The sequence below is a fragment of the Phycodurus eques genome, chromosome 13 (assembly GCF_024500275.1).
Source record: "Phycodurus eques isolate BA_2022a chromosome 13, UOR_Pequ_1.1, whole genome shotgun sequence".
In the NCBI taxonomy this organism is placed as follows: domain Eukaryota; kingdom Metazoa; phylum Chordata; class Actinopteri; order Syngnathiformes; family Syngnathidae; genus Phycodurus; species Phycodurus eques.
In genome coordinates this window covers 20,314,915-20,328,191 of record NC_084537.1, presented here as the reverse complement: position 1 = coordinate 20,328,191, position 13,277 = coordinate 20,314,915, and the positions used below count along the sequence as shown (strand labels likewise).

Genomic DNA, 13,277 nt, shown 5'->3' with positions numbered 1-13,277 from the left:
AACACAAATGACAGACAATGTACCAATGTGTTATCCATGATCAATTAATCAAGACCATTCCTGTCCTAATTGACTGCATTATGTAAAAAGCTCCCATCTGGCTAATGAGTGTTCCTGTTTATTTGTAGAGGTATAGAAATAAAATATGTCACCTTTCCAAGTGCGCAGAGGGCGGTTACTTTTTATTTATTTATTTATTTTATTTTTTTGAAACATACGCATCACCTGAATTCTCTCGTTTGTTAATGGTGTGGCTCATCGCCTGTGTAAGGCGAAAGTAATTCATGCCCAGCAATTATTTGCTTCACTACAATCGCCACATTCGCCAGAGCTGCCAGATAATCAGAATTCGAGAAAGGAAACAAGCTTGCGAGGTACTGTTAATGAACACTCTCCAGTAAATAGCGCCGGTTGCTGCAGTGACTGAGGAATGGCGAGGAGACACAAGAGCCAATGGGTAATGGCATTTAATGGGCTGCTTTTGAAAGGAGCCAATGCCTTGTAGATTTTCTCCCCGATTACTGACATTAGCCAGAGTTCAATTCTCCCCAGTGCGTTGTTTTCCTTCTCCCACGTCACACTCGTCTGTCAACGTCTTGATTTATTCATTGTGCCCTCTTGTTGCTATTTTCATGCTAATCGTATGCCGAAGTGCAAAATGTCCCACATTGAAATGGAAAAAAAGTAATTTTTTAGAAGGTCTCTCCTTGCAAGGAAGAAGAGAGATCGTACAGAACACGCCAATGTGCAGTACACAAGGTCTTGTGACCACACGGGAGCTGTTGTCGCACTTATGCTAAACATGAGCTGCCTCATGATTACAAACATAACCATGTTGTTGACATTTACAGGGGTCCTCAGTTTATGACGGTTCAGACATACAACGTTTTAAGGTTATGAACGGCGCTTAATTAACTAGTTTGCATATCAGCGTAACAATACGTAGTCACCTGGAACAAGAAGGCATGCTCAGTTACCGCTGTACTTACTGTTTTTCCATTTGATTCTTCAGTCTTCTACAAATTCAAGGTAACGTTAATTTCTAAGTGTAACGCTGTCTTGAGATGAACATTTACAAACAGCTATGAAAGTTGCTACCGAGGCAGATACTGTAACTAGCCAAGTAATCATTTCGTTTCCGCTCTGATGTTATTTCACACAGCAGAGACGACCATAGACGTAGCTACACTCATTTTCTCTTAAGTACTTTTACTGTTGTACTACATTTTGATATTTTGAAAGACACACTTCCTTTTCCATTTATTAAAGTATGCATGGAGTGCGTTCAATGGAAAAAGGCTCTTATTTACCCAAACATTTCAAAATAATAAATCTTTTAGCTGTAATTGCAACACCGTGATACTGCGATATTTTTGCTCATGGTTATCATAACATCCAGAATCTGATACGGGCCCATGCTTGTCCCAAAATTGCTCTCTGTATTGTCTATTGATTTAATGTCTTCTCAAATACATAATCGACATGAAGCTTAATGTTCGACCAGCTAGCTGTGCTAGCTAATCTGTGAAGTTAACATATTTTACGTGTCTATGTGTTTTATACTGACAGATGGCCATTTAAATAATGTATCTTTGTTCATCTATGTCAGCGGTTGAGAGGGACGGGTAAAAAAATTAAATGCTCTTCTACTAGATAGCACATGGTCGAGTTAACCTGTGTATCCATGTTTCCCTTCATACGTATAACAGAATTATAGTTTGTGTTCAACTAAACAGACCCAGATTCATCAAGTCAGTTTGTGAGTAAATTGAGACAAGATCATTATTTCAGCCGTAAGATTGTTTCTCATGTATAATAATAATATTTGCCATAGCGCAATAAAGTTTAGTAATGCCTGCACAAATTAGTCTTGGATCAGCCAACTCACTAACAAGCTGACAAATATCAGCTTTCATCCTGGTGATTCACACTTATTACATTACAAATGACTGGACCTTCAAAGACTACATTATTAGGATCACTATTGGATTTGAATTTGAAAGTAAGTCTATAAAAATAAAATGTATCTTGCAATTTGAATTGTGTGAAGGGCATGTGCAACTTCATTAGTGACCATTTTCGACACCACTTGACACAACCGCCTTGGCTCGAATGTCAAAGACAAATCAAACGCGCGCTCAAACGAACACCTCCAAATTTCAATATAATGTTGCCTACGCAAACAATTAAAAAGATTGAGTGAAGTTGGCTGGAAATGCCAGAAAGCAGAGCAAAAAAAAAAACAAAACAAAAAAACTGTCGTCACCAATGTGAACAAAAATCGGTAGCCGAGAGGAGCCCAATCAAACAAAAATATGAGGGGCTGTTAGGGACATTATTTAGGATTAGCTCTCACATTTACTATTCAAATGCTTTCACACACACAAGCTACTGAAAGGCTCTCATAAACAACTCAGATCCTCTCATACGCAATTGTCTTGCTCTCATAAAGACTACTCAAACACTCATAGGCACGAGTTTTGCTCTCATAAAGACTACTCAAACACGCTCATAAACATTACTCAAACCCTCTCCTACACACGAGTCTTGCTCTCAAAGCTTCGTGAACACTCACACGCACGAGTCTTGCTCTCATAAAGACTCCTCAAATGCGTTCACAAGAGCACGTCAATCACATTCTCGCACACGTCACTGGCATTCACGGGTCCATGTCAATCATGCTCACACGTGAATAGTGTAAATCTTTTATTAGGTAGTTCAATTCAAAAAGTAAAGTTATAGAGATGCACTGCACACACTCAAAGTGAAGTATTTCAGATTTAAAATGTATAATTTTGATGATTATAGCACTTAGCAAATTAAAACTCCATATTGAGATACTAAAATATAACTTCAAATGAAATAGTGAATTAATTCAAGAAATAATTTTTTTTCGATTTTTAATGTCGAAATTAGGCTGAAACAATGTCTCACGTGATGACTGTTCAAGTGCCAAAGTTTCATGCTATTAATATTTTGGTTAAACTCAGAATTTTACAAGCATTAATAAAATGCCTCCCTCAAATGACTGCCTCTGAACACATTTGAACTCTTGCTAAACAAAACAGCAGCACATACCAAGGCAGATAGACAGGCGTGGACGCTTGGCACATGTAGTAAACGAGTTCCCTTTGCAGTATTACTGATCAAATAGTCTTGCTCTAATAAATGTGTCAAGTGTAGTGGAATTTCCCAAAATTATTTCTTGAGGGAAGAGTTTTGTCTTTTGTTATTTTTATTCTAGGAGAAAATCAAAAAGATAAAATCATCCAGTGTTGGGTAGACGTCCAAACACTTACACTCATGTTGTGGATGCAATATCAAGGCTAATGTGTGAATTGCATTTAATTTATAAACTATGTGCACCCTAACTCAAAGGCTAATGTAATCAAGGCAATCACTCTAAAAAGGACGTGTTGGCATAACAACCAGAAACCTGGGTATGTGGCCAGGTCTTGCGGGACAGTTACTAACATGTGACCTCGTGAGCTTTGTGAATTGAAAAGCATTAAAGGAATAGAAAAATTAATGTAACAGAATAAGTGAGCTGACCCTCGCGCCTCCTTTTTCATGGTCAATCCTCAAATATGATCAAACTGACGCCATGCTCTGTGCACATTACTGTAGATAAGGCAGTCAAAATGGTTTACAGTTTAGCATCGCCAAACTATCTAGGATAGCTGATGTTGGGTAAATTCGCTACTAGGAGTTTAAAGTCTGAGCCCTGGAATTTTACCCAGGGGTACAATTGAGTGAGTTTTGAGGTGTTGTGTTCAGAGCCTCCTGAAATACATACAGTACATTTTCACCAGGATATCCAACTTATTCCAATCGGAGCTCACTTTGGAGATGCAAGGTTACCGCCAACAAGGGACGACATGTCACGAGATGGCAGCAGACTACTTTTGTCTAAATGAAGCTCCTCAATGAACTTCAACTGTGACTTGGCACAAAGATGCCACCAGATGGCATCAAGACAGCATAAAAACAGTGAACAGGTGAGTTTTTCAGCAAATAACCGAGGGTAAATTCCAAAATAAAAATATGCAAATAGGCGAGTTTGCGAATGCCGAACCGCGAATACGCAGGGGTTCACTTTATAGTAAATAATACAATTCCCACTCCATCAAGCACTGCACTCAACAACATGGGCTACATTGCACAAATTATTCTGTGCTTTGAAAACTGTTCAATAATAATATGATAAGAAAATAATAGTGACCGTGTGATCAAACGCGCTACAAAATAGCAACCGGTAACCAGTTTCTGTTCCACCAACGCCCAACCCACATAGACCCCCACACAAACATCATCTCTTTCTTTCAGTCACTGCAAGGAGTGCTCTTTCTCCATCTGCATGTGAGACTGTCCCTGGTGCGTCAGTAATGACAATGTCGCAGTGTTCCTCTCTGCCAATTAGCCCGGCCTTAATTACACGGACACATGTGGAGCTGTCAATCACGCCGCTCCTCCACACAGCAACTCACCCACCTGCCCCTCCCACCACAGAGAGAGAGAGTGAGACCACAGACTGTGCCAACCAGTAGCATGTCACTCAATTACTCTTCACTGCGCGAGGTAATCCCACGGCTCGCGTTGAAAACGGCACCGTAGTGGCGTCACGCAAACCTTTATTTGTTTGGAGCCAGCTTTATGGGCTGCTTACAATGTCCTGTTTACTTGCTTAATGCACTTTGTGCTAACGGATTCCACAGATGGCAGCCGGCAACAGATTCCATTTGTAACAGGAGCACAACAGCAACATAATATTATACAGATATTTATGCTATACACAGTATAGAATGGTAACCACCACGTACAGTGGCCAGCAGTGTTTATTACTATATTATAGATGCACCCTCACTGGGTGAAACTCTGCGATAGACCATATATATTTTTTTTAATATACAGTTTTATTGTTCCTAAACGCTTTAAACTAATTGTAAACATATTTCAACAAACAACATGTGGTCATAAAATGTAGAAAAAATACTGTTGTACTTCCTGTGTGTTAGATACAGTAAGTGCCTTTAAAAGGCAGGGCCTGGTGGGGTGCTGTATGACATCAGTAAGCAAGCCTGCGTGTGAGTGTCTGGGCGTGAACTGTGGCCTACAGTAGCTCATGCGTGAGTGAGCTCATTGAGTTTGTGTTTTACTGGTCTCCTGACATTCACAAAACAACACTGTGGCTTTCCTTTCCCACAAGCGAGGGGAGTAAGTACAGTATTGTAATCCCCCCATTTTGGACATATTTCTAAACAGTTACAGTCCCTACAGACGGTATAGTACTGTGAGTTATTATTCTGTTTGCTGTAACATGTTTGTAAACTCTAAATGTCAGCATTTGAGACAATGACAAAGCAAAGACTGCATTTTCAACTGCTATTTAAATATTTTACCGATTGTCATCAGTATATAGGGCACAGGAGTCACAGCTGTAGAAGTTGTGATGAATTGAGGTGGAGTAATGCATTTGGATTTTTGGTTAATTTGTGAGATGCTGTGGCTGGAAATGCGCATTCTTCCAGCTTGCGCTTCATACTACAAACATGCAGGCTGTGTCCGAAACCACTATATAGTGCACTGTGGTATCCGAATGCTTAGTGATCAAATTCAGTGCCCTATATAGTGCACTCAAAATTTCCCACAAAGCATAGCACAAGGTACTTACCAACCAATGGTCACTCACAGAGTCATGATATACCATAATGCATCGTGTCAGAGAAGTAGAAGAATGCCGGGACTAGATATGTCGCAGAAGGGAGTGAATTTATATCCAAGTAACTTTTCAACAACAACAAAAAAAACAGGACGCATTGTTCACAAAATCTTGTTTTATAATGTACAATTTTTTAAAATGTTTTCATAACCGCCCGAAACAACATACTTTGTGTGTGACAGCTGTGATGTCATTAACAGAGCTCCGTGTAGTATCCGAAAGCTGTCATAAATGCGCTCACTGTATAATCCAACCCCAGATGGGGAGTAGTGAGTGAACAATTTCGGACACACCAACAGTCACTATCCAATGACAAAGTACGTTACTTACAAAAGACTTGCTGCCTTTTAGAAACGATTATTCTACCGATTATCCAGTCGATTATTTGAGTAGTCGCATAAAAATTTATTCGTGGTCTTGTTGTTTTGTCTCCTCGCGTCTAAATCTGTGTGGCTTAGAATCTGTTTCTTTGGTTGTTCTGCTTGTCACCGTCCTATCTTGTGTAGTTAGGATTTCCTCTTGCGCTGTATTTGTACCATCTATCTATAGTGTGTTTTCCCACACTGCTAAGTTCTTTTGTTACTCTTTATTGCTGCACTTCCGTTATTTTTATTTTCATTTAGCATTTTTGCTGGTATTAGTTCTTTGACGTCTGGCTCCTGTCGTGCTTCGCCCATCCACCATAGTTTATTTTGCTTTTGCAATTGTTGTTGCACGTCAACGTTTGACGTTTTTTTTTTTTTGTTGTATTATCTTGCTCATGTTTTAAGTGCTCCATTAAAATAAGTGTTTGTTTGCTCAAACTTGTGTGGCTCCGCTTTGGGGTTTAAATTCAGTTTACACAATTGTAATACCCAGTGCATTATTTTTTTTCTAAATCAAATCAGTTTGCCATTTATTCTTAAAGGTGATGTTGTAAGATGAGCTTGAATTCATTAATTTTTGGGGGATCATCGTTAGTGTTATATTGACAGTTTAAACTATCAACATAAGCAATTCTATTTTTTAAGGGGGAGGCATGATTACCATAGAGCGATAACTGAAAGTGCCTTCCTGTGCTGCATGAAGAGGTATTCTTATGCTGCTGCACAAATTAGATCATTGCGTGCTGTTTGTAACCTTGAAATGTTGGGACGGTCACAAACCGAGGACCTCATGTATATTGTTCCTGGCATGGTCTGCTCTACGTTTGTATATCAAAGGTTGACAACCCTTCGTTTATTAAAACAAAGAAAGTGTTGTTACTGTTGTGAAAAGAAAAGGTGATGTATCACAGTGGTAAACATGACCCTGTCCCAGCTTTTTTGGAACGTGTTGCAGCCATAAAATTCTAAGTTAATGATTATTTGCTAAAGCAATCATGTTTATTAGTTTGAACATTACATATGTTGTCTTTGTAGTGTATTCAATTAAATACAGGTTGAACATGATTTGCAAATCATTGTATTATGTTTTTATTTATGTTTAACACAATGTCCAACTTCATTGGAATTGGGGTTGTAGATAATTTAAACATCACAGCTTTAAAAGTCCTCCTGGGTCCTCAATCTATGCAATTTGTCGTGAGCAAATAAACGCTGGCGAGTTCTGAAAAGAATAATGGCCACTGATGGCATGCTTGAGATCAATAAAGACACAGCCTTTATAAATGATACTTAAATATCCATTACCCCCTCATTCTGTGGCATTAATTAAAGCCTTCACAATTGTGCGTGTAACTCAATGCATTTACGTCAAATTAATAGACGGCCTCATTTCCCTTGGGCATCTCCAACAGGGGGCAAACAAATTAAAGTTTCATACTGGCGTTGATAACGTGGCATGAGAGTTATTTGTCAGGCTTGGGCGAGGTTGTCTGGGGCTCACAAATAAATACAGCCTCTTAATGTCTGCCCAACAAGGAGCCATCCATCATGTGGGGAACTGAATGGACAAGGAGAGAAGACAAAGTGATTCTAAATGCAGAAAGTGCGACCACAGGTGTATTTGACTCAGGTAACACGCTATACACTTAAAAAAAAAAAAAGTGGAAAGAGCATCCATTTAGCAGCAATCAGAGCAAGAAAGGTGAGAGCAAACACGTGCCACACAGTATACAGGTTAACACGTCATGGCCACTTTTAATCAAACTGTAATTTTTGTATTCATAGAACAAGGATGAGCAAAACTTATTTTCCCCTCACAAGATTGCATTCCACTGTACCTATAATTAAAACTTGTTTTAATAGTGACATTTCAAATGTACCCTTCTAACAAAACCTCTCTCGTAACAACATGACTTATTTTAATACATTAGGGCACTTCTTTATCCAACAGCTGTTTTAGATCATCTTTTATACCATTCACTATTCATTTATACAACAATCCTCCACTGTGTGTGAGATTAATACTTCCTGAATATTGTGCAATAATGCTATACATATACTGATAAAGAACTGGTGCTTTGACCAGGGCCCGGCGCCTGGTGAAGCCACGAAAGCGCCCTCGTTCTTTGCAGTAATTTGGCCGATGGAGTAACGGAAAACCGGGGAGCGAGTGGTGGAGAAGGCTGTTTCTAAAAAGTGTGTTTCATTGTTTAGAATGAATTTTGCAAAACCAGGTCAAATATGTTCTCTTTTACAGAGCAAATGTTTGTTTTATGTCCGAATTAGTAGCCAACATGTCATGAATTGGAAAACCTACCCTGTGAAAATAATCTATACCTGGTGGATTAAAAGAGAGTTCATATCCTGGCAGAATGATGGAAGTTATAAGATCTCCTTTAACTGTTCTCAGTCTCAGTGTTTAAAGTTGTTGTATCAGTTAGGCTTGAAAACCCAAATATTTCATTGTCTCTTTAACAATATGAGTGGAACTGTACAATTTCACTGATATCTTGTGAGGTATGCAAAAACTGCATCAAGCTTTTTTGTCTTGTGACATACTTCGAGAAGTCGTCTACTTTTCTTTTTTTGCCTTAGGATACAGAATCTGAAGTACGCTGTATCTTCTCTCCAAGGTTGAAAAATAGAGTTAAAGCTAACTAACCCATTTTTATTATTGAATTCCCTCACCCAATGAGACGTCATGTGCTTGTCCTGCAGTACTTCTGTTGGCGCTCGGGTGGCGCCTTGAGCCTCTCTCTCTCTCTCTCTCTCTCTCTCTCTCTCTCTCTCTCTCTCTCTCTCTCTGCAGTAATTAGCACCTCCTCGGCAGCGCACCTGCCAGCAATCAGCCTTCATTACCACCTGCATTAAAGCCTGCCAGATCCCGGAACTCCTCGCCAGAGTATTAGCGTTTCTCCTGCGGTACAACGGCTCTCCACTTGCACATAAGATACGCCAGTCTCAGATTCCCTGCTGACCCCCGTGTTCTTCCTTCTCCTCAGTACTCCCTCGGTGCTGACCTCCTCCGCCACGCTGCCCAGCCATCCACCTGCTGCACGTTCCCCACCTCGACGACCTGCCAATACGCCCCAAGGATCCATCCTAAATATCAGCTTCAATTAACCTTTCACCACAACCCTTTCAGCCTCCGCTTGCTTCTGGGTCCCGTAAACATCAGATCGTGACACGAGTCTCCATCAGGGAATCAATATGGAAGGAAATTCTTATCAATTCCCTACCCCTTTCCTCTGAATTAGCAGACAGGGGAATTTATTAAGAAAGAGGACCCAAAGTTGTGGGGATCACATTCTTCATATGGGGTTTCTAGACAGGAGGATCTGTTAGGAGGTCAAATCTCAGATTTAGGAGGAGCAATCTGGTTTTTGTCCTGGCCATGGGACTGTGGACCGGTTATCTATGGTCATCTATGGTCAAAACAGCAACATTACAGATACAAGCAGCCAAAATGAGTCTTTGAGCGCTCCCTTAGACATAGGCTAAGAAGCTCTGTCATCCAGGAGGCGCTCGGAGTACGGCAGCTGCTTTTCCGCATGGAGAGGAGCCAGATGAGGTGGCTCGGGTATCTGTTTTGGATATGGATGGATTATAGTTTTTTTTTTCTCCACTCATAACAACACTACAAGTTAATTTCAATAAAATAGTGACTTTATTCCCATAGCATTGTGTCTCATAATGTTAGGACTATTTTCTTCTGTGGCCCACAATATTCCTTGGTAACAAAGTGATGGAGGGAAAATCATTTGGAATGCGACGACGGCATTCCAATGTCCCATCGTCAAGTCTTACCTCTGGGACGTCTTCTTGTACTTCCGCCTGCCAGAGAGACACAACAAGTTACATTTAGATTGACTGAAAAGAGCCACTTCTTAAGGCAAATGGAAAAAAATATCTAAGACAATGCAATAACCACAGAATTCCTGCCAATACAGACCTCAAAAGAGGCTCAATGCTAAGAATACAAAAGCAATTCTATGTGACATTAAGATGAATTTATTTATACAGGAAGTCCTCGAGTTACGACGCACTCGATCTACGACGTTTCAAATTTTTGACGTCCGTGCCTCGTCCGCCATTTTGTCCCAGCACCATAGTGTTTCTGCTTAGCTAGAGCATAGTGCTTGTTCGCCGGGAGTATCTTGGCCTTTTTCGCCCTCCTTTTTACACACTCTCAGCAGTAATGGTAAGTGCAGCATCTTATTTTTTCATTTTAATGTATTTTAGTTTCTTTATACGAAGTGTTAACCTTTCCTGCTACGGTCACCTGACCGTGGTCGGGAGACGCAGGGGTTAACTCCTTTCTCTCGTTGCACAGCTGAGCTGGTTGGCGGCAACAATAAAGGCACGAAGCACCGATTTGCTGCTTTAATGGCTTTATTAGCTCCTCTGCACATTCGACGTCAACAGGTCCTCTGCTAATCGGTACTCTTCCCCAGTCGCCGTCACTACAATTGCCACTGTACACACTCACACCGGTGCGCACTCCTTCCTCCTTCGCAGTCGCGTCTCACTCGCAAATCGACGCACACGCCCACACACAGTGAGCGCGCTGTCACAATCACGTGGCACAATACCCGCAACAGAAGTATTTCGCCGTAAATTTCAACTAACGGTGAAATCCGACTTACGCGGAAAATCGTGTTATGTCGCCAGCGTAGGAACGGAACTCGTTCATAAATCGAGGACTTCCTGTGTAACAAAACTAGCATAAGCCATCAAGTGTAGACAGTAAACCTAACAACAGTGCAATTACTTGGGTAGATGATTTAGGAGAACGACATGAATAAAACATGAGCATTCACTCGCAAACGCATGCACACATCCACTCCACCCTCTGACATTCTACCTACTTTAATACAACGGGAGCCCACACACACACGATAACATTTGGCCTGAAACAAACACCCACTCCTCCACCAGGAGCCTACAGCATGCCTCTAAAAGCCAATACTATACACACACACTAAGGCACTTGTTATCAGCAAGGGGGTCCCACTTCAGTCCGAAAACATGCGGGTGTGGATTGAAATTCCACTCGGGCAAAATTGACAGCACTTAGTTTGATTTGTTTCTCAATCCTTCGAGGTATAGAGCTGCATCCTCGAACTAAGGAACTCCATAGAATAAAAAAAACGTCAATCATCTGGCCTGTGTCCAGTTATTAAAACAATAGCTCATAAAAGTACCTGTGTGGTTTATGGAGGCAAAGCTTGTTTGAGTTGTGACAGAGGTTAAATAATACTCAAAGTGAGAGACAAATTGGATGAATAGGAAGAAGTAGAAATTACTTTCATCCCATCATTTAACACTCCCATTGAAGTGCATCATGGGGGCTGGAAATCCCATCAATGACTGGACTTACACATTACAGTAATTGAGGAGTATGTTTTGGTAACGCTTGCAAATTATTATTTAATGTTGTCATCAAGTGGTCTTCCACCTTCAGCCAAAGTCGCCTATCCCTTAAGGGAACCTTCCGTGATGAAATCTTGATAAGTGATTAAATAATTAACTGATTCCTATTAATCGGGAGGGAGGGGGCAACGGCGATGTCGGTCCGTAGCGGACGTGTAATTTATTTATGAAAATCCATTGGAAACCATGCAAAAACATAAAGGGGCAATTTGTCAAGAGGCGGAAGAGATGCTGTGGTCGTAAAGGACAACATTTTGTTTAAGCCTCGATCATGGGATGTCACATGACTTTATGCTGCATAATTGGCCACGGAGCAAGGACAAGAAGTGTCCAAAGACAACGCGCTCGCCATCCATCTACGGGTGATTGGTGTGCCCCGTCGGTTACTCTGTGCCGTGACAGGCGCGCCAATCACGCAGTTGTATAGCAGCTGACAGTGCATACAGTAAATGTCACCGCGCCACCATAAGAACACGCCAAAACATCCATAGTTTGATCTTGGTCTTAAAAGGACACATACAGAAAATTTTATTTTGAATTGCTTGTACAGTAAGCCCCCTTTTTGTCGTGGGGGATACCTACCCATAATGTGAAAAAAAAGCACTTAAAATAACACAATATTAGTGAGGATACGCGGTGAAGAAAATGGATGGATTGATAGTTGGGGGGAAAACTAATATGCGGGAAGACTATCCAAACAATTGCCGTAGTGTCTGCCCACCCCATCAAGCGTGAAATTACGCAACTAATTAAATTTTTCTGAAAATGTGTCGTTGAGTGAGCTGTTCTGACTTATGCCAGCTTGTGATGCAATAGTGCGGCTAATTTACATAATACCGCCCCCCACAACACAGTTTCTCCGCCTATGACTTGTCATGTAGACTGGACGACAAGGCACCAATAATTAACAATGTTGCAAACACTATGCTGTCAAAGGCAAACTCTTAGTAAAGTTCCTGTTGGAAGCATAGATTAGTGTTACCTTAGCTTCCGCTCACTTCTGGCAAATACTTGAATGTTCGGCAAAGTTAATTTGTGTTTGACAACGTGTCTGCTGCATGCAAGCATGTCATTTAGACACTTTGTTTTAAACTGGGGGAAATTCATAAAATGTCTTCTTTCAGACTACTTTGATTTCTAAACCATTGGAATTTTAACTTTGTTCGCCTCAAACTCCAAAATTGGGGATTTTATTAAGACCCAAAAATAGCAAGTCATCAGACTGTACAGTGTATCGTATTGGTCTTTTTCTGGATTCAGTTTACGTAGTTTTGACAACAGCACCGCTATACAAACGTGCATAGGGTGAACCGCCGCCTTTCTGATCCCTGTCAACATCTGGAGCACCCTCATTGCAGAGACTGGCTAATGTGACTTCTGACATGCCTCGGGACCACCCGGAAGACCCCCACGGATAGTCATCGGGGCAGACTGTCAAATGTCAAATATTCAGACGGGACAGAGTGTTGTGATGGAAAATTTAGGACGGTGACAAAATGGAAGTAGGGCGAGGAAACTCAACATGGCAGGGGATGATGGAGGTCTCCGAATGAGAGTGGAAAGTGAGTGGGAAATAAGGACTAATCCACAGAAGGGAAATAAAGTATGATGAACAACCTTACTGATGGCATAGTATATAATAGCAATACAAAGCATAACACCCCTTGTTGCTGGGTCGCAATGACAAGAACTAAAAGTGCATAAAAGGTAATTGCCACTCCATCTCGGGCGTACAGCGTGACGCTGTGTTCCGGAGAGCC

At 41.0% G+C, this 13,277-nt stretch overlaps 1 protein-coding gene across 4 annotated transcripts in view; it reads right to left on the bottom strand.

Moving 5' to 3' along the window:
• pde1cb (phosphodiesterase 1C, calmodulin-dependent b) overlaps positions 1-13,277 on the bottom strand; it is a 100,503-nt gene that overhangs the window by 48,697 nt on the left and 38,529 nt on the right. For 2 of the 4 annotated variants that reach the window (XM_061693862.1, XM_061693864.1), the window contains one exon: positions 9,892-9,918. The exons of the other annotated variants lie outside the window; for them this stretch is intronic. In XM_061693862.1, the coding sequence (XP_061549846.1) occupies positions 9,892-9,918 (27 nt within the window). The remainder of the gene's footprint in view (positions 1-9,891; positions 9,919-13,277) is intronic. 4 annotated transcript variants of the gene reach the window in all.